This window comes from Protopterus annectens, chromosome 3.part1 (genome assembly GCF_019279795.1).
Source record: "Protopterus annectens isolate FY-2018-M chromosome 3.part1, PAN1.0, whole genome shotgun sequence".
Classification (NCBI taxonomy): Eukaryota; Metazoa; Chordata; order Ceratodontiformes; family Protopteridae; genus Protopterus; species Protopterus annectens.
In genome coordinates this window covers 1,131,883,178-1,131,906,474 of record NC_056732.1, presented here as the reverse complement: position 1 = coordinate 1,131,906,474, position 23,297 = coordinate 1,131,883,178, and the positions used below count along the sequence as shown (strand labels likewise).

The following is a 23,297-nucleotide window of genomic DNA, read 5'->3' as shown; positions in this document are numbered from 1 at the left end:
TCTTATATTGTCATGCTACTTGCTCTTTTCTTTATAATACCTCATTTCCCTCTTTACATTCATTCCCCACTTAGTTTCTCAATCTGTATCTTTGTCCTTAGGCTAGCCTAGCTAAACAGTATTATTACTTTTTGCATATCTTGCCTTTTAGATATATAGCTTTTTTCTCCTTAATTACCCTGGTAGTACCCACTTTCTTTCGCTATTGCAGCCTATGTAATTACTGATTGACTACTTGAAACTAGCAATTCTTGACCTGGATGTAGAACCACTCCATTCACCTTTGCTTTGATTGGGCGCTTTCTGCTTCCCTACCCTACCACCATTCCCACTCACCCCCAGGTTCAAGCAACTTATAGTTAACCTAACCACACCCCTCTATGACATCACCAATTTAACACTCAATCCACCATCTCATCCAATTAACATCATACCTCCTTCCCTTCAGTCACCTTCTAACTAGAAGTTAATAAAATAATCTCCTTAGGAACCATAAAATACCTTTCTCTCCCACTCACTCTGTTTCTACTACTACACCTCTACTCATCACATACTATTTTCTTAATACACCCATTTCAAACACCTCTATTTAAAATAATTTATTAACTTTTTATCCCACAATTCTGCTACTTCACTTAAACGCCTTTATTTCTTATTGCAATATTTAATAATAGATCTAACATGCCCTCTCTCTCACTCTCATACTAGAGCTACTATCCCTTGCCCTGTACTCTACCTCATAGCAAACTCACCTTCTCAAACATTGCCAGTCTCCCACATTTCCTATCATACCAGACCATTGTGATAATAAGGCTCCTATTCTCATCTCTCTTCATCTTTTTCTTCCCCCTCCAGCACTACTCTTCTCTCTTAAGTACTTTAACACACACAGCCCTACTAATAACCTTTGCATAAATAACAGACTATCTTCCAAACTAAAGTTACTTATCTTACACTCTTTTACTCATATCAAACTCCAATCCGACATCCACCCTAACTCAGGCCCTGTTATCACTACTTACTCTAACCTACTCTCTTCACTATCCTCAACTTCAAATTTCCTGACATCATCTAATATACCCCTAAAAAATGTAACTCTGATCTTCTCATCATAAATTTCAACCTCAGAAGCATCCTCAATAAAGTCCATGAACTTCATGCTGCCATTGCCCTTTACTCCCCAGACATAGCCATTATAACCAAAACCTGGCTTAAGCCCCATATCAAATCAGACGAACTGCTCCCTAATAGATAATCAGAAAAGATAGATTATCTAAACATGGTGGGGGCATTGCTATCATGTTCAAGGACAACAATAATGAAGTTCAACTTTACTCCACCACACCCAACCTCCCTAATTCAAAAATCGTAGCTGCAAGACTAGATATAAATAAACATAAGTCTATTGTCTTAATAGCTATCTACTTCCCCCTGCAAATAACCTCCAGAATATTGAAATTATCCTTGAATGGGCCTCCACTAACTTTAATCATGAAACAGTTATACCAGGTGGTTGCTTCTCTTACTCACCAACAAATTTTATAAACTTATATAACTTCAATCAAAATATTCACCATCCAACATGCATAGACAAGCATACAGACATTCCACCCTTACTGCATTCTGACTAACAAATCTAACATTAACTGTGATGCAGGCTGTCTACCTGACACTTTAAGTGATCACTTCCCTGTATATCAAATAAGGAAAAATCCAAACAGTTGCAGTAATATTACATTCCAATACAATTGTAACAAAAACAATTTTCCCATCCATATTTAACACACTCCTAAGACAACATAACTGGGCACATCTAAAAACTCTACAATTAGATCTTGCTGTGCCATATTTTACTAATGCTTTCCTGCAAACATTAAATAAGCTTGCCCCACTCGGGAAGATTTGTACAAAAAACAAAAAACTCCCCTGGTTAGCAAAAGAAACAACTCTATTACTCAAGCAAAGAGATAGAGCATGGTCTCTTTATCTTATTAATGGAAGTAATGCTAATCTGACCACCTACCAACAAATCCAAGAACAAGCCAAGAAGAAAATCAAACAGGATAAAAAAGTATTCCTTCAATCTTGTCAACTAAAATACCAAAAAAATCCTAAGAAGTTCTGGCAATTGGAATACTCTCTACCCAGTCCCAGCAACCATCTCTACTACAGACTGTATAGTCACACAATTCAATCCTCATTTCATTACTTCAATAACCTCTCTACTAAACAATACTACTAATACTCCTCTTACAACATCCACCCCCACCACCCACCCACCTTACTATTTCAAATTTGTAACCCATTCAAACTAGTTACATACAAAACCTTCTCTGTAAGGTAAAACCTTGTACTCTTGCTGCTGATCAACTACCTGAAGACTTCCTGACACTAGCAGCCACATCCATTGCATACCCTATATATATATATATATATATATATATATATATATATATATATATATATATATTCTAATCAAGCGTTCTATCTCTGGACAGTATGCACCTCTCCTATGGGAAATATCCCATGTCTTACCACTTCATAAAGGTGGTCCCTCAACAAATATATCCTTCTACAGACCTATAGCCATTATCTCGCCTCTAGCCATAATTTTAGAAAAGTGTATTCACAAACACTTATTAGACTCCTTCCTGAAAAATAACCTCTTATCTGAGACACACCACGGCTTTCAACCCAAACACAGTACTAATACAGCCCTCATAGGTTTTACCAATTCCATCAATCACCTCAAAAACAACAACCATCTTGTCTCTGCCACCTTCCTGGACATGTCAAAAGCCTTTGACACTGTATCTCATCAGATCCTTTTAAATAAATTGGCCTCCTACAACTTCTGTCTCGAAGCCCTAAGCTGGTTCCATAGCTACCTCTCTAATAGAAAACAGGCCACCTTATGGGATTAAAAGCTCTCCCCCAGCTACCTATCTCTGTAGGGGTGCCTCAAGGATCAATTCTTGGTCCACTACTCTTTACCATTTTTACTAATGACCTCAGCTCTGCTGCTAACCCTGCCAAAATCATCCAATAGGAAGATAATACCTCCCTTATCTGTTCTGCTGCCACTATCAATGTCCTCCAAATAAAAACTCAGACTGCCCTGAATAATATTGAAAATTCCTTAGCAACCTATCAACTTATACTAAACCCTAATAAAATGAAGCTTATGGTCTTTTCAAATCCCTCCCTACGGAATAATCATCCACCTCTATCTTTTTTTCCAATGGCACTGCAACAGCATCTGTCGAACAAACAACATTACTATTGACAATGCATTGAGATTTGACAAGCATATAGCACTGACAATTAAAAAAAGTCCAAGTACCCTCTACAGAACCAGACTATCTCACCAGCCATGCCAGTCTTGCAACAGAACGGACCCACTTGTTATTCTCACTACTTTACTGCTCGCAAATATTCACCAACCTTTGTAAAGTAGAATTAATTAACCCAGAATCTTGTTATAATAAGATAACCAAATTTGCATGCAACCAGCCTCAAAAATCACATCATTGCACTGCCCTCCATCACCTGGGCTGGTTAGAAATCCCAAACTTACTTATATTAAATCAACTATTATACAATGTCATGTCCACAAAGACAAGAAACGTGCACGCTGATTGGCCAATCCAACCAGCGTGCATATTGTAAATCCAGAGTAATCTAAGTAAGAAGTCTTGCTACTAAGGAATCATGCAGTGGTGAATTCAAGTAAACTAAACCTTTGCCCTGGACATTATTCCTATTTCTCACCGCTATTTTATTGTATTGGCTAACTAAGCTAGCTTTGGTCCTTTACATCTGATGCTGCTTCCTCATTTTATTTCACAATTTGTGCAAATCATCCCATTGAAGTGTTGGTGATAAACCAGTGGTTTATAAATTATGGTTTGGTATTGTGTTGGTATTATGTTTAGTGTCCAGCACAGACTTCCTACTGCCAGTTTCATTTCTATCCATCTTCCCACTCACATTATTGCATTACAGGACTGTAATTGTAGTCTACCTTGCACCTTAATTTTTGACCCTACCCTCTGTTTTTTTCTTCCAGACCACACTTGAAAAAGAAAGTCTTCCACAGCTGAACCTGTTAATTTTCCTGTGCTCCCCTTAGCCTGTTAGCATTGCTTTGGCTTTTCCAAGTTTTATGCTCTTTTAAGCATCTGCACTGTACCAGTATAGCACCCCAGAAAGAGCGATCTTTGATATCAGCAAGTATGTCACATAAGCAAACGCATGTCAGTGTAATTTAATAAGGATATTATATTTGTAACATGTGGTTTGGGCTTCATACCATGGAAACATTTTTTATAACACTGGTTTGCATATCGGCAAGCACGCAGTTCAATGAGGTCCCCCCTACCCCAACTGTAAACCAGATCAGAAATTCTACTGTACTTTGTAGTTCTTGGTCCCTTCTTTTCCTTAGGTTCATAGGTTCATAGATTAGTACTAGGCTAACTGCCCTTGTGAGCCATTTTAAGCCTAGCCAATTATCCCTTGTGAGACTCAAACCCTGCACTTTGTGCTTGTAACGCAAACACCTTAACCATTAGGCCAACCTCCCAACCCTTGACTGCACCTAAGCATTATTTCAGATTTCGGTACTTATGTATTACCACAACAGAAATAAAACTATGTAACAGTACACTGAACAGAAATTCTGTGCTGATTTCAGTCTTACATTTAAATGAGAGAAGATGTTTTCAAGCAGCAATATCTACCAGGTTACAAATGTGATTACAATAATATGTAAGTACTTGACATACTGTTATGGTGTGTGTGCTTGTGCATGTCGAGTGACCCCTAACCCCATGCTGATATTACCAATCATACCAATAAAGGCATGGAAACCTTCACAAAATGAAAACAAAATGCTAATTAGTAGAGACAGAGTGAGAGAGATGTACAAATGATGTCCCTCCTTATTACAGCCACCGGTAGGTTGTCAATTTTATATTTCACAAATAGTGAGAGTTGTTACTGCTTCTGTATTTAGTGCCAAATGATCTCTGCAACTTGTACTTTTATTATCCCATGGTGTGTGCACTAGTAAACAGCTACCTATTATGGAGAGAGGAAAGTGGAGATCTGAAAAAAAACCACACTGTTCATTTTTATACAATGTCACCTCCTATTGTTTGAAATATAATTCTCAGAACTTCAAAACAAAACAGAGGGGCAGTGGCTGATTAAGTCAAAGTATGGATTATTTTATCTCACAAAAAGGGGAAGTATACAAAGTAAAGCAAACAAAAACCTAAATAACAAAACAAACATAACACAACAGAAAACTAACATCACTGTATAATAGCAATAACCCATGACTGGGTGTGGATAATTCTGGATTTACCCACAGATGGATTTATTTGCCCTCGTGACCAAACCACGCCAACTATGGGCAAATACAGCATTACCCACACCCAGCCATTGGTTATTGCTATATTAATCACCCATTCAGTTCTATATAAACCCAACTGCTGCCCAGCTCTATCTGATCTTGTTCAACCCTATATTAATCTTATATCCCTTAGGTCAGCTGATAATTCTGCTTAAAGTTAACAGAACACATAACTCACATGGAGACTCCTTATATTGTCATAAAATTGCCAAATATTGGAACTCCCTTCCTCAAAATATTCTATCCATCAACAATTCCCACAACTTCAAACAAGCCATAAAACATTGCTTATCTACTCACTGGATATGGCCATGCTCTCATCCAGACTAACCATGTTTCTATCTCTCCTGTCATGTCTCTCTTCTTCCTCTCACATACCTTGTGTTCTCCTTGATGATGATACTTCATCTTTTTCTTAAATTTTCATCTACACTAGTTCTACAAAAAAAAAAAAAAAAACAATTTATTTTGATTGTACTGTAGTCACTGATTATTGAAATGCTGTCTCTGTTTTTATAACCTTCTTGTTAATATGTAACCATATGGTTGTATTTTTTTATAGTTTTTGTATAACTATGTTGCTTATGTGGAGCTTTTCTCCCCAGGTCTCCGCTGTAAATGGGCTATATTGCCCATTCGGACATTACCTGGTAAACAAATGTAAATAAATAAATAAATGTTAGTATATATATCATCAGTTAGGTGCTCCTTACTGCCCAGAAACCATGTTGTTTGTTAGAAAGCATGTGGCATTTCTACAAGTAAGAGGTGATTTGGTTGCAGATAAGTTTTTCTAGGATTTTGCTTTAAGTGGGAAGAACAGAGGATGGATTTGGCTACTTTATGTTAGTGTGAACTCTTTAAGCACACCCCTAACAACAACTGAATTCCAGACTTTGGGTATGGTGTTAGGGGTGAGACAGAGGTTGTAAATATGACTTAGTCTGATGACTCTGTGAAGTCTTTGCACTGATAAAAAAAAAAAAATAGCACATAAGGGGGTCCTGCTGCGAAGCCTAGTGGGATTTGTTCAATTAAAAAGTATAATATGATTAGCTGTTATTTTTGCAAAGTAGAAAGGGGAAAGGAATGTGGTGGGGGTGTTTAGCATTAGTGATTGTGAGAGTCAGAGGAAATTGAGTGGCTGGAAGGTCTGAAAAGTATGATGACATGTCAGACAATGTGAGGTTTCCATTTGGGGAAGGGATATGTTCTTATGCAGATAGCACCTTAGCAGAGCTCCATACAGAGCATTTATTTATATCAATCCAAAATTGTTTGAGAGAACTTTTGGAATAAATGACTTTTTGCCTGTGAATAGCTTGCTGGGAAATATTTACCATGGAGATGTAATGTTTTTTATTTGTAATGGTTTTAAAAGTATTCCAAGTGTCATCCAATAGCTGCATTGCACTTTTCAACTCTTTGTAGAGCGAGTCTGCTTTGCATTTTTAAAAATTCTAGTAACTAAGGGGAAGTATGCATTTTGGATTGTGAGCAGAGGTTGAGGCAACAGTGTTAGCATTTGTAATTACTAGGATTAGAGACCAGTCAGTACAGAAAAAAAATGTCAGTGCAGTCTGTGTATTTTCAGGGAGTTTTAGATATAAATTTAGATTTTGAATTTTCTGGAAAGTAATAGAGCAGTGTCACTGAAGGTGAGAGGAAATGTGATGACAGAAGAGATGCTGGTTGCTAGGGATTTTGCAAAATATTTTGTAATAAAGAGAATAGCAAAATATTTGTAAATTAGGTCTGGTTGGTTTGGTAGTTAGCTGAATATGATTTAGTTCAGTAAGGGACTCAGAAATGCAGGTCCTATGAAGTTTATTATGTACTTGTTTGGAGGGAAGAAGTTTAAGATGTTATAAGGGAGTACATAAAAATTTACTAAAGGTGTGATTTTGGAATATAGGAACTTAAATTTTAATGAGAAGCATTTGGTCTTATTCCAATGCTTTAGTAGTATAAAGAATATTATGCCATGGTACTTTTTTGGGAGATTTATTGTGGAGTTTTCTTTTAAATTTAGTTTACTTTATTATCTGGCATTTATGCATTTTTGTTAAGCTCTACACATACTGAGCAATTGATTCATAATGGTTTGCTAAAGATTAGACTGTGAACAGAAAAGCATCAATTCATGTGTATATGGTGATTATCCGCGGTGGTGCAGAGGCAGCATTTTTGCCTCACAGCAAGAGGTTCTGACGTTCGATTCTTGGCTGGAGTGCAGGGAGTGCCTTCTGTACGGAGTCTGCATGTCCTCCCCGTGGTTGGGTGGGCGTCAAAAGACATGTGTAAATGGGCATGCCTTCGTTGAAGGTTGCACGTTGAGTTGGCACCTCGGCATTCGTGAAAATCTACTGCCAATCATTAGCTGACCAGAGTTCTGCTGTGGCGACCCCTAACCAGGAAAAGCCAAAAGACAACAACATGGTGATACCATGATTATAACCTGTAGTGTGATGGGAGTCTATCATTAGGCTGATCAACAGAGAGCAAATCACTCATCTAGTGGGAGTTCTGAATTTGGATTTAGTTTCCTGTATGTGTTTTAACTCTAACTCATTTAAATGCTTACACTTTGTGAGCTTCTGAGCCATGTTACAGAACTTGAAGCCAGTGATAAATTGTGTGGTAAATATACCTACAGTATTATGTTGTTATGTGAGTTGAAGACTTTGGTCAGGCTGACATGTTTGTTATGTGAGTTGAAGACTTTGGTCAGGCTGACATGAGAGTCACTTCATAAAGAATGTTTTTTCAATACATTATGTATAAAGCCCTAAAATTTTAGAAGGATGGTAAGACTGTTGCTTCACTTCTCCAGATGTGTTTGCCCTATTTAACTTGTAAATGCAAATGTGATCATTTAGTTCACTGACTACTGCCTTTACTAATTCATTTGTATGTAAAGACAGGACAGATAAGAGTCTATAGTAGGATACAGGTACATTTTTCCACTTTTACAAAAAGGGAAAACCTGTAAAATGTGCCATTTAATTGCCTATGATAAATCATTTATTATAAAGAGCAGAGCTAGAGTATAGGGTAAAAATGACACAAAAAGGCATAGAACCATGACCTCTCTGAGTGCTCCAGCTTCCTCCCCTCTCCCAAAACACATGCAGTAGTAAATGATCGTTTTTCGAAATTATCCTTATTTGTGCTTGTAGTGCATGAATGATTGAGAGTATGCATGCTGTGGCAAGTGGGTGTATGTCCAGAATGGATTTCAGTGACTTGTGCACTTCATCTGCTGGGACAGGCTCTCATATTCCTGCAAACCTTTAAAGAATGAAGTGCATTTTTGAAAAATGGATGGGTAGATAGATGGATGTACAGAGCTTCTAAATCATGAGTCATGTTATGATGCACATCTCTAGGGTGGCATGAATATATCACTTACAGTTCTTTAAATACGCGATACATGAACTTAGCTGCTTGTTCTAGTGTTGAAAGTTAATAAATTGTATTGGTCAGGCATCAGAAAATGTTAAAGAAATGAGAGAAGAACATGTACAGTGAAGGTGAGCTCCATGAAATAATATAACGTGTGTGTGTGTGTGTGTGTGTGTGTGTGTGTGTGTGTGTGTGTGTGTGTGTGTGTGTGTGTGTGTGTGTGTGTGTGTGTGTGTGTGTGTGTGTGTGTGTGTGTGTGTGTGTGTGTGTGTGTGTGTGTGTGTGCAAGTGTGTTTATGTGCAGGTGTGTGTGTATAATAATAATGAAATGAAATGAGATCTGTGAGTGTTTTAAAAGCAGAATGCATGATACAGGTGTAACAGTTGAAAAATAGTACTTATGGTTGGATGTTAGGTTTAGAGTCTATAATGTCTAGTTAAAAGTTTGAAGAGCATGGCTTTATGTTTGGAACAATGACAGTTTTATTGAGCCTGCACCAAATGACATCTTCTTCTGGAAAAGCACATGGTTGTTAAGTTAATAACTATTAAAGGCATTGAAGTTTAAGATATATGAGATGCCAATCACAGAGTCTTCTCTAAAATGTCCACTAAAACATTTCAGTCTCTGATACATTCTGAACCATTATGGGGTAACACCAGATGATTAAATGCCATCCAATAACTCTGTGTCTTTGCTAGGCATTAGCTACTCTTGCAAAGGTGTTTTCTGAAGAGTTACGTGGCTAACTAATTTCACTGGTAAACCTGGTGTATCTTAAGTTTGCATGAGTGTGTGTGTGTGTGTGTGTGTGTGTGTGTGTGTGTGTGTGTGTGCGTGTGCACGTGTGTTTATGTGCAGGTGTGTGTGTGTGTGTGTGTGTGTGTGTGTGTGTGTGTGTGTGTGTGTGTGTGTGTGTGTGTGTGTGTGTGTGTGTGTGTGTGTGTGTGTGTGTGTGCATGCATGTATGTTTTGTATGTTTGTGTGTATCTGTGCATGTCTGTGTGTCTGTGTGTTAGTGTGTTTGCATGTTAGTTCAAGTGTATGCACTATTGTATAAATATCATGTGTGCCTGCTTCATTGGGACTTCAAGTATTCAGGACTTGTAGTCCAATACTGGAAATGATTTAAAGTGTTTAAACAACTATATCTGTTCAGAACATAAGGAAAGAATATAGCCAGTGAAGTGGGGCTAAATGGGATGAATGATTCCCAGTAAAAAAAATGCAGAAAATATGTTTGACTGCAATTTAGACCTTGTGGTTATAGGTTTAGTATACCATTGCTTGCTTGATGGACTACTTATCTTAATAACTGGCTAGATTGTTGCTCAGAAGGAGACAGAATGGTGTACATGAAAGTGTCATGTTTTCCTCTTTCTTACTGATTTCCTTAATATATGAGAAGCAAAATTATATTTCCTTTATTTAAGCCAGCTGTGCTGCATTTGACAGTAAAGTACAGATTGAATTGGGAGGATGAGTAACATACTTTTGAAACATTTATTGAAGTCACTTTTATATTTTATACAGTGTATGTGCTTCCACTATTGTACAAGGCTTCAGTATAGTTCAGAGATTACAAATCCCATGTCATTATCAGAAGCAATTAATAATGTGAAAATTCTTATAGGAGAACAATTGCGGTTACGCATTTTGGCTTTATATGTGAGCATCTATTTTTAACTGTGCCTGTTTCTGTGTGTGTGTGTGTGTGTGTGTGTGTGTGTGTGTGTGTGTGTGTGTGTGTGTGTGTGTGTGTGTGTGTGTGTGTGTGCACACGCGCATGTGCATATGTCCAGGTGTCTGAGTGTGTGTGTGTGTGTGTGTGTGTGTGTGTGTGTGTGTGTGTGTGTGTGTGTGTGTGTGTGTGTGTGTGTGTGCATGCATGTATGTTTTGTATGTTTGTGTGTATCTGTGCGTGTCTGTGTGTTAGTGTGTTTGCATCTTAGTTCAAGTGTATGCACTAGAGTATAAATATCATGTGTGCCTGCTTCATTGGGACTTTAAGTATTCAAGACTTGTAGTCCAATACTGGAAATGATTTAAAGTGTTTAAACAACTATATCTGTTCAGAACATAAGGAAAAAATATAGCCAGTGAAGTGGGGCTAAATGGGATGAATGATTCCCAGTAAAAAAATGCAGAAAATATGTTTGACTGCAATTTAGACCTTGTGGTTATAGGTTTAGTATACCATTGCTTGCTTGCTGGACTACTTATCCTAATAACTGGCTAGATTGTTGCTCAGAAGGAGACAGAATGGCGTACGTGAAAGTGTCATGTTTTCCTCTTTATTACTGATTTCCTTAATATATGAGAAGCAAAATTATATTTCCTTTATTTAAGCCAGATGTGCTGCATTTGACAGTAAGGTACAGATTGAACTGGGAGGATGAGTAACATACTTTTGAAGCACTTATTGAAGTCACTTTTATATTTTATACATTGTATGTGCTTCCACTATTGTACAAGGCTTCAGTATTGTTCAGAGATTACAAATCCCATGTCATTATCAGAAGCAATTAATAATGTGAAAATTCTTATAGGAGAACAATTGCGGTTACGCATTTTGGTTTTATATGTGAGCATCTATTTTTAACTGTGCCTGTTTCTGTGTGTGTGTGTGTGTGTGTGTGTGTGTGTGTGTGTGTGTGTGTGTGTGTGTGTGTGTGTGTGTGTGTGTATCTCTGTATATTGTGCAAGCATGTCTGCGCACGTGAGTGTGTCTGTGAGTAATTGCATTTATTCTGAAATTCTTAGTTCACTTATAATCATAATATTTGAAGTTCAACAATAGTTCATATACATTCTGATTAAACAGTGATTGAGTTAATGAATATTGTACCATCTCTCTCATCCTGTCTGTCATAATTATTATATTACTGGTCACCTGTGGCAGTACAGAATTGCATTTATTATGCTTATATGCCTCCTCATATAATATGAAAGGGCAAGCTCTAAGATAATATTAATAATAGTATGGTCATCTTCTTATGTACTGAAAATTACCTAATTATTCAGATGTTGTTTTTCTACATTGTGAAAATTATGACCTCAGTATAGTCCATTTGAAGATTTTATTCATGTGTAACTCTGGATTTAATTGCATGGACAGCTGACCTGTTGTTTTTGCACTAATATGTAATGCATTTTTTATACACATTTTCTTTTTTCAAATTATATCAGTTGAGTTTATCTTTGACAGACTGTAAATTTCCAACAAGAAAATGACACTTCTAGACAAGCAAGCAGGAGGATAAGTGCAAAATAAACCAATACGCCATAAAATCCCTCCCTTTAGTAAGAACAGAATAAATCATAAGCTTATAAGTAAAAATTGCCCGCATATTACTCAGCATTTTAAACTTATTCTTTTCAATTTTGACACCCCCTTTTAATAGTTTTCCTCAATCATATATATATATGTTTTCCAAAGTCACAGCAGCTTTGTGCCTTTCCTCTTCTGAAAGATACACAAAAGGAATGTTTAAAATGGAAGTGGGCTCAGATGAATAATAGCAAAGAATGAGGGTTAGGATGCATACGCTTCTGGGCTTGGCTGAATAAGGCATAGGAAGCATTCAGCATAACTTAAGAAAGTTACTCAGCGGACAGTTAGCAAGTGGTCTGCATTATGACTGGCACAATCACAACTTTAATGAAAGTTTCAAGACAGATTTTAAGGTAACTTTCCTCTAACACTAATGCTTACCTGAAAATTCCAAGTTAAGTATAATTTTTATTTTTGCAATCTGTATTTGCAAAAGAATCATAGCTCTACCGTGAAAGTGTTATTATACTGCTGTCTTCACTGTTATTTCCATCCCACATAAAAATATATCTTGCACATAGGCTGGAAAAGGTTCTGAGCATGAATTATGACAGCAATCTCTGGATATAAAGACTTAACAGTTATCTAAAGAATGAAGGAATACATTCAATAAGGTGGGTAACACTCCTGAAAGTTCCACAGCAGGAAGATATTACATGATATTGAATCCAAAGTAAGAGATAAATATTGAAAAGGCTAGTCCTCTTCTTAACGTTTCAAAAGATGACACTGATAACAGTTTGTTCTGGATATTGTAACATACTTTCAGAGGCTGTCATGGAAAGGGAGTTACAAATTTTAACATAGCCGTGCGTTTTAAAAGCAAGTGCCTTAATGTGATGTTCGCATAATATAAACTGTAACACATAAAAACATAAGAATCAAATGTAATAAAACATATCCAAAAATAAATAAACATCCAACAAAGCTTAAACTGTGTTAAGCTAACATAAAAGAAATTATCTACAAATAAATGGTGAGAGATATTGACAGTCATTATTCCATAAGTAAATATATGTGCAACAATTGCAAAACAATAAAACTTACTTAAAATGGTAGCACAATACAGTCATCTAATTCTAGCAGTCACGGGTAAATACTACATATCCAATAAGCCTATAACTGAGAATTCCTCAAGTGCAAAAAAAAAAAGCAAAACTACAGTCAACAAGACAATTCTGATACAAAAAAAAAATGTTCCATAAAAGCTGGTGGATAATATACTGAAGGTGTAGCTTTCTATTGCATTTGGCAGCTAATTACTAGTTCCTGCATAACTCAGTGATAATAATAAAGCTGATGTTTGCGTCCACATTACATCTAAAGGATTTTGCAGGTGTTAATAAACCCAACTTTCACAACACCACTGATAATAGCAGCACACAAACTGTATGTATTTTATGGGGACATATTTCCTGCCATTGAGACACTATATATACAGCCCGGAGTACCTGCAAAATGTTGAAGAAGTTAATGGTAGTGCATCCTTCCTTCCTTCCTTCCTTCCTTCCTGTCTGGATCCCTCAGACATACATATTACATTTCACAGTACCAGAGTAGACATCTCTCAAATGTCTTGCACTGTCATGTAAATTAACCATTCAGTGCTAGTACCTTAACTCCACAGTATCAGTCTAACCAGGAGGCAGAGACATAAAACATACTTCACAACAGTAAGACTCTCAATGAGGTCTATTCCTGTTGTTTAGTAAAAATATTGCCATATTTTTCACATTCAGTATTCTAGTTTGATGTCTAGTGAGTCTGGTGACACTACTTTCCTGCCCTCATACTAGTGCTAGACTTTATCTTATAACTATCAACCTTATTGTTAGATATTATACCACACGGTGACAGCTTTCTATCCTACATCCAATTTCTGCAGGCTGTCCCTTCCTGTATAATACAAACTCGCTAAAGGATGGCATGCCAAGAATCGTTTTTCCTCTTTCTCAAGATCCTGGCTTTAACAATCAAAGAGCTATGAAAAGGACAATAAGATAGCAGCTTAGGTCAGTTATTGACCATGTAAGCCATTCACATAAATGATGACCTTCAGTGCTACATACATGCAAAACAGTGCAGGTCAAATTGAAGTCATTTACAGAGATGTGAAACAAGGTACAGATTAGAATACCAGGAAGGGTAGACATATCCACCCGACTGTACTAAAATTTAATCATTATGGTTCCAGACATTTATGTAAGAGAATTTGTATTTTTATTAACATGTGAATATGGCATCTTTAAATGAAAGTATAATTTCCTTTGTTATGCACTATCACAAATCATCAGTCTTATCAGAATCTTGGAATACATTTTATTTGGTATGCTTAGTTCACAAATCCATTTTTCATTCATTTTTCACCCATTTATTTTCAAAAAGCTAAAAATAACAGTGTATACAACATTAATCAGCCATTAATAAATGGATTCATTCAATGAATGCAATGATATTAATTTTATTCTTTTTTTTCAGGTGACAATGCATCAAACTATATACTATTAATGTAAATCCAAAAAAAATGCTGTACGGTTTCTGCCTTCATCTGGGGACCAAGTTTTAAGTGCAGACAACTGCAAACATTAAAATAACAAGTACATTATATTTCAGGTGATGGATAACGGGACTTTACAGAACAAGATCAGGGAAGTTCTAATCTGATATGATAGATATCTTAATATCAATATTTCATTAAGCTCATAATTGTCCTGATTCACATTCGGCAACCTACAAGATAGAATCTTAGTACAGATATAAACATTTAATAGGATTAAGTCAGAAGACACATGCATTGGTGGTACCATTTGTGCTATTACCTTGTCAACAGCATCACTTGGAGAAAAGAAAGTCTGTAGGTGGAAGGTTAACCTATGTACACACATCCTACTTTTACATCAATAGATTTATATACTTAGATCACTCGTGCATGCATGTAAGGATTCTTCACCGCTTATAGAATATAAAATATATAGACCTAATTTTATTTATTGTACATATAAGGAGTGGAGTGGCTGTTGTTTTCTTTTCTAAACTATAATATTAGCCACATTTGTGAATAAAATAAAAGATAATTGGCTATAATGTGGCAGTAAAAACATCACTGCTGAAATAACCATTTTTGTTTAAGTTTCTTTTTATAACTGACTTAGTTGTTTTACATCTTAAGCATTTTAAGTTGTACAGCAATATATGACCACACATTTTGAGTATTTATGTCATAATAAAAAATACAATTTAATATAGGGCTGCGGTGTACAACTGCAGTGTGCTAAGCAAAGTGCACATACAGACACACACAAGCACTTCAGATATATATACATATATATATATAAACACACAAACATATGTATAAAGATATCTACAGTGTGCTGTGTGACATCATGTACAAACAAAATACATGACACTCTCCACACAAGCATAAACAGTACACCATGCCAAAATAAATGTTAAGCTCACTATATTTAAGGAGTGTCTGACACATCAAGAAACACATAAACAGAACGTCATCATTGAATATGTAACTCTACTATTCTGCATTTTCTTTGTTTTTAAACAATATACTAGAGTTTATTTATATGAAAACAAGGTTATAACTTATTATATATTATCAACTTGGGTGTCTGTTCTTCCATTGGTCTTCTTATACCACACTTTCATAATTTCCTTCCACAAAAACCAATAGGATAATAGTGGCACTTCGAGAAGAAGCTACCATGGTATAGAAGTATGGCCAATCAAACCATATTTCACTCAAAATATACTATTTGATTAATTATGAAATAAAAAATGAATAATATATAACATTCAAATTATTTTAATATATTTCCTTTGGAGTGTCAGTGACTCATTAAAACAAGGCCTTTTTTGACATTTCTTGCATGAAAGATGCAAACTTCAAACAAAATTAACTGAATGTTAACCTAGAAAAGCAGCAATACTTGGTAGATATTTATGCTTTGCAGAAAAAAAAGCTTTTATATTTTGGGTAGCCAATTGGTATAGTACGGCATTGTATGGTTGGCATCTAAAAGTCAAAGAATTTTATAAAGTACTAATACCAGATGAAAGGGATTGCTGGGTACAAGAGTGCATATGATTTGATTACCAGCAACAGCCAAAATGGCTACTTTAACTCACAGCAACCTTTCAGGTATAGTTTTTCCTTTGAACACAAACTGATCCCAACATTATTACTAGCAAGTAATGCCACTTTAATTCTGCACACCTAGTGCACAAACCTGCAGTGGTGTATGTACTAGTACTTAGCAACCAGTCTGCAGTTATCAGCATTGTCACGTTGTCACCTGAGGGAAAATCACAAACAAAAGAAAACATTTGCACTTTACCTCGGCTAGTTTCTTTTCAGTGTTTTTTTTTCCCCCTGGAGGGTGTATAAACAACAGTTATCTATATATCATGTATGTCTGCAGGAAGTTTACAACTCCAATAGAAAGTATAGAATACAAGATCAAGAAATGAGCAAAATGTAGTACTTTTTGTGTGAATTCAATTATGTTCTATGTTGTTTACCTAATTTGCTTCTGCATAAGTGACATTATATTAGCATTGTGTCATAACAGCTATCATTCATGATTGTTGAATATTTTCTGAAGATTGTCATTACATTTTATATAAATATACATGTATTTGTTTAGAATTTTAAGCACAGTATATGAATAAATGCTGTCTTTCAGACACAACCCTAGATCCCACGTAAGCTGAGTAGCTTGGCTTCTGTCATTTTTTTTTTTGGGGGGGGCAAATTTAGGACGCCATGACATCTAGGCCATGCCTTTGGAATTTATACCACGCCAATTCTACTACAAAAAGATGAACATATCAGCAGCTCTCCTTTGTCATGGGATGCATTAAAGCACTAATGAGATAGATGCACCATGAACTTTGCTTTAGAATGTATTTGCATGCAGAAAAAAAAATAGTTATTCAAATAATGCAATTGTTGATTACAAACAATCGTTGCCATGTATACATTCTTCATTCAGTGGTCCCTACTTCCTGTCAAACCTATTTTATAATAGAAAATTATTTATGCTAATCTGGTTAATATTATCATTAAATTTAATGCATACTTGTAACCATCTGCATCATCATCTTATGTTTTACTAATCAGGCACTATCCATTTATTGGATTTAAAGTAAAACTATATATTTATTTGTGCTTTTACCAAGTGTGCTTTGAAAGTAACCAGTTTTCACAGAGCAGTTTGAATACTATTCTTTATAAGTGCACTTTTTGCCGATTGCTTCATTTAGTTGATTTCACAGAATGGAGTATTACAATGACCTTACAAGTCTGTTACTTAACACAGTTTTCCAAAAGTGTGTTTCCTTGTCATTATTGAGCAAAGGTTAGCTGTGCAGGACTGCATGGCTGTCAACATATCCCTCTGAATTATTTAAATGTTCTTTGCAAAACAAAGAGTTTTGCTATCCATTATTATGACACTGGCATTCAATGTGCTTCTTTTTCATAAGAAAATAATACAGTCCATTTGTCATACATTAGAACTGACATAAACTCCTTCCCATGGTCTTCAGTTTTAAGTACATAAGCAGCGCATTTCAGTAAAACATGACTGATAGCCTTAGAGATATTTAAGAGTATGGTGTGAATTTAAGAACAAACCTGACTACTTTACTTTATGCAGTTTGGATTCATAAAAAGGTTCAATTCAGACTAAAGTGCAGTCGATTTTATATGTGTACGTAAGTATATAGCAAGTAAAATGCTGTTCACTGTATATTAATGATATAATTTAGAAAGGTATTTTGTAAGCAAGTCATTTCACTGCTCAGGAACTTTACAGAAGACCATTAGGTCAATTTACAAGGTTTACTATTTATTTCTACCCAAGTGTGTTGAAGGCTAAGTAAGCACACTTTAAAGAACCTAAAAATTAATTTACCTATATCTGTATGTTAGATACTTGAATCCATGCACTACTTCTGTAATTTGAGTTATTCACTGTGAATGTAAAAATAAATAAATAAATAAATCTACAAACCTCTGGGCATTGCTACATGGTTGACAATTCTTTGTTAAAGTGGACTACACTATTGCCTTTTCTACTTTAGTATGTAGTATAGCCGCAGACTCCTACTTTCCCTTGCTATGCTCTGTACTAGATCACTAATATGCTATAAAGTTGTGTGTACTGCAAAATAATAAGAAATTGGTTTATTTAAATTATGTATTTTATATGTTTTCTTGTAAGTTGAAAGACTTGCAAAGAGAATAAACAGTGTTAGACACACATATTGTCACCTACTAAAATAATGACTGCTATATATACAACAGTGATTTTATGATCAGTAGTATATGTTATATAGAACCATATAAGGACATGATGCTCATTTTTTAAAACATTATTTAAATTCACCATGATGAAAAAAGCAACATACCTTCTGTGCCATTTGGTGTCATGGAATTATTATTGATATGTGACTTATCAAGTTTTGGACCACTTGGGGATTCACTGCTTCCACTTACTCGACTGAGCGGGCTAGCTAGATCCTGCATTTCCATAGACCTAAAAAGAAAAGTCACTTGTAAGCTATGTAAAATAACACTGGGCAATGATGCACAGCATTTCAAGAAAAAAAAAAAACGTTTCTTTTCCAATCTACATAAATAATACATTAAAATAAAAATAAAAACAGTCTTTTTGTCACAATTACATGTTCTTGGAAGACTGATTAAGTTAATTATGTTAAATGAAGTTTAAAATAAACCATGACAGCGACTACACTTTTTTAGGTGATGTACTTCTTATTCCAGCCTTTGAAAATCATTTGATAACAGTACAATGTATATACATGCTCATATTTTTCAGCGCCAACACATTAAATGTAAACTACATATGACAAAATTAAATAAAGACAGAGCAGAACACTTGCAGTGGGAATGACAAGGCAAGCTTCTGATCAAGAGGGCACATGATACTTCTTTTCAGAAAGAACAGCAGAAAGCTAGATGTGGGCCTCACAGCTTTTATCTTCAACAACATCCACTATTTTTGTATTTTGGAAACAATTAAGTAACACTGACAAATATATTCTTTTTTCAGATTCTCTAATGCTATAAAATCAATGACTTCACAATGGCTTCTAGTCAAACTGTATAAGGAAATATATTTGTATTCAGTATTAAAAAAAAGAAAAAACAAGATTTTTATTTTGTATAGCATGAATACTTTCTTTTTATAGTGAGTAAAACTGAGATTTTTCCTCTTTAGAAACTATAAACTTTAATTATGTGAATGTAAGGCAGTGAAAACCTCTGTGGGCCTTGTCTTGCTTTGTACGGCAAGAACAGACACGCAAAACACATTCAGCAACTTTGGTTTTACTGACAATTATTTGGATAATGCTTTGATTTTTTTTTTCACATACTGTAACCAACATAGTCACTAAAGGCATAACAAAGCACGCAGCTTGTCCATTTTTGAAACACAGCTCATAATAACTTAGCTGTTTAATCTTCCAAAACTGCCAATTAGAAAGCCTATACTTAAACATACTTAGCATGCATTGTGTTAATATTTGTGGACTGTAAAAGTAGTTAATCTATAAATGGTTTCCAAAACAAACTATATCATTTTAAATAATTTTACAATTTTTTTTGCTAAATGACGGGAAATGAAACATGCCTGTTACATTTACCGAAACAGTCTGGCAATTCATTGTTGTGTCACATCTAAAGCAAAGAGCTGAATTAACATATTATTACTCTTATTCCTATTTGTCTTCTAAATTAAACAGACCATGTTTCTTTGGCAAAGGATCCACGTCATTAAAACGGTGGAGATCTAAAAAATATTACTAGGCCTTAACATCCTGCTCTAAGATGCAAAATAAAATATTTATCAAAGTTAGAATGCAGCAACAACGTACATATTTGAATATTATAAACATTTTAAGTTACAGAAGTTGACTGTGTAGAAAAAGGCATACAGGTAAATAGCAACAAAAGCAGAGTCGTAGTAAATTATGTGTTGAATTATAAAGTCAGCACATCAGATATGCCGGTAATCTTTACTAAATTCATATTAAACATTAGTGGTGTATTTGTTGTATGAAATATCAACACATTATTTAAATGACACTGCAGATAATGCAGAGTATCAGCTATACACTTGCTAAGCTGCTAAGCTGTTAAAGTAAATTTTCCTGAAATGGTTTTATTCCAGTGCTCTGTATTTGCTGATTTAGATTCTATATAGCAGATGCTTTGTCATGCATATTAAACCCACGGCATCTAATTTCATCATATAATAAATGAAGGTTTTCCCTAAAAGTTTAAATGTTTGTAATTACTGTTAATTGTATTTTTAGAGATAGTGACATAAAGAGATTTTAGTTATTTATTTCTAACACAAACTAGAATCCAAACAAATGTGAAACGATATGTCTTTGTCCATAGTGATCCCTTAAGGGCACAGTAAAATGAAAGTTTCAAAAATGTTCTGAACTGGAAAACCAAGATTGTTGGTCTTAGAAATGCCACCAGGCAGCACATATCTTAATGATTCTACCAGTGACAGGCTGACTTTCAAAACAAAAAATAGGCAAAAAAAAAACACACTACTTTGCTAAGATCACCTCAGTTCTGTGCTTTGTACTCACATAAGGAACTGAACTGTGTACTTTTATAGGAAGAGTAGCAAATCATTACAGTAAAAGCTGACAAACTGCCAACAACTTACCTGCACACTGAGAAATCAGGGGCATCTGAACTATCCGTAGTTTTTTTCACCTGCCATCTGATAAGAACATAATCCCATATTATTCTGTTTAGGTGTCACTGTCCAGACTACAGAATGAACAACACTAGACAAACATTTCTCAAATGAATATGTATTTTAAACTTGATGAGCATATGTGGATAGTACTTCAGACAGTCACATTGTCTTAAGGTAATGTCTCAATGTTTCCTCCTTCAGGTCTTTCCTTCTCCTCCCCACATCAAGGGAAAGCAACCAACTGACGGTAGCGTGATTCATCATTGGCCTGCAACAGCTGCAAGCTGGATTAACCCTCCCCCTATCAGCATGCAAAGCAGTCAAAGCAAGGTAGGCAGCAAGAGGTAGTCACAAAAGGTAGCTGACAGGGAATGCAGTTGTCGAACGGAAGTAGCTGAACCATTAAACCCCCACCATCTTCAGATGATCTTTCAACTTCCTTTATCACTGGCTGAAATATATCATCACTCCCTCCCCTTTACTCTTGACAGTTTCTTTTCCTTATCACATTGAGTCCTTCCCCTGAGTTCTTAGCCATGTCAAAATGCAAAGGTCAATTTCCAGGGTCAAGACAAATATTATCATTCACTTCAACAAAGAAAAATACGATTCTCAGAATGTATTCTGTACATTTTTGCTTGTATTCTATATGCATACTTTAAAAGTTCTTTTTAAATGTACCATTACATGTTTGTTATTACTGTGTTCACATTACACTTTAAGATTTAAAACTGGCTGTTATATGTAACTTTCTGCACCAATGTGTGACAATAAAAATGTTCCACCTTAATTTGTTTATTTATTCCACTAAAACTACTTTGGCATATGTTGTATGATACATGTCCAAATGTATTTTGTTTTAATTTAATTTTTTAATAGAAAGATGCCACTTTCATTATCCCTGTGCTTGCAGAAAAACATGGCTTTACAGAATTATTTTGTTCACCAGAGACAGCAGTGTAGCAATTCTTTATATCTCTAACTATCTGTATATTTATGTATACAAGGAAAGAAACACATTGGTGGGTTTGGTTTATGGATTTGCAGATATGTGTGTGTATGTTTTTATATAGATAGATAGATGGATAGACAGAGAGACAGATAGATACAGGAGTGTATAGTTTTTTGTCAAGCTGCACATCCCAAGAATCATCAGGCCACAAAGAATGAAAAACAAATTACTGTGAATGAATCCTAGCCTGGTGAAACTCCATCACAAGAGAATGCATGTTTTTGTTCAGTCTGGTTTCAAGAAATTTTGCTGTGATGCACTGGTGTGCAGCATAATGAAATTCATGGGACCTGCATCACATATATATGTGTGTGTGTGTGTGTGTGTGTGTGTGTGTGTGTGTGTGTGTGTGTGTGTGTGTGTGTGTGTGTGTGCACACATGCGTGTGTGTACATATATGTATATAATTTTTGGCAACACTAGTCAACATGACCAAATAAATGTATGTATCTATATATGTATGGGTCTACTTCAGATAATCGAAATTTTAGTAACCAGAAACCCACTTAATCAAGATGAAAACACTGAACGTTCACAGCACCAAATTTTTATGCAGGGAATGAAGGCACTTGGCCAACATTCAAAGATTAAACACACCGTAGCACATCAGACCCACTCAGGTGAGCAGCTGTGCCCCATACCCCCCCAACTATATATACCAACTCCAAGATTGCACTACACTGGAGAATAGAGCAAATTTCCCCATGTTGGTCAAGTCTACATTCCCTCTGTAAAAATCCGGTGATGTGAACATTAAGTTAATTCAACGTTCGGTGATTAAGTGGGTTTCAGCTAAGTGAAATTTTGATTATCTGAAGTAGATCCATATATATATATATATATATATATATATATATATATATATATATATATATATATATATATATATATATACACACACACACACACACACACACACACACACACACACACACACACACACACACACACACACACACACGTACACATTCAGATAGATAGATATATCAGTTTACTTCCTTTAGCTGAGTGTGGTTTAGGTTGTCATCTGTTTTGTTGAAACTTTTGGTTGACAAAACAGTTGGTCGACAAGGGTGTGAGATGAACAATTCCCCGTCCTTAATAAAAGCAGAAGTTTTATGTTTTCTGAAGTTATGCTTCAGAGCATGGATGTTAGTTGTTTTACCTTTTGTGGTCAGTGTTTTTCACAAAGATCTGCTGTAATTTAGACTAACATCAGTAGCTCCATATGTATATTGATTTGACATCTGTATTATATAGAAAGAGAGACAGAACATATAGATATAGAGATACAGATAGAAAATAAAATAAAAGCTAGCAAAGGAGTAATTAGATATACCCATTCTTAGGACCGAGTCAAG

The 23,297-nt window shown here is 35.3% G+C and overlaps 1 protein-coding gene across 9 annotated transcripts in view; it reads right to left on the bottom strand.

Moving 5' to 3' along the window:
* The window catches only part of EYA1 (EYA transcriptional coactivator and phosphatase 1), a 398,871-nt gene that overhangs the window by 365,869 nt on the left and 9,705 nt on the right, over positions 1-23,297 (bottom strand). For 2 of the 9 annotated variants that reach the window (XM_044067273.1, XM_044067275.1), the window contains exons 1-3: positions 20,889-21,280; positions 18,586-18,713; positions 16,401-16,466 (exon numbers count right to left, since the gene is read on the bottom strand). In XM_044067273.1, coding sequence (XP_043923208.1) covers positions 16,401-16,466; positions 18,586-18,709 — 190 coding nt within the window. In that variant the 5' untranslated portion in view covers positions 18,710-18,713; positions 20,889-21,280. Of the gene's footprint in view, positions 1-16,400; positions 16,467-18,585; positions 18,714-20,888; positions 21,284-23,297 lie in introns of those variants that run through there. The other 7 variants (XM_044067277.1, XM_044067279.1, XM_044067276.1 and 4 more) reach the window with 5 other exon arrangements.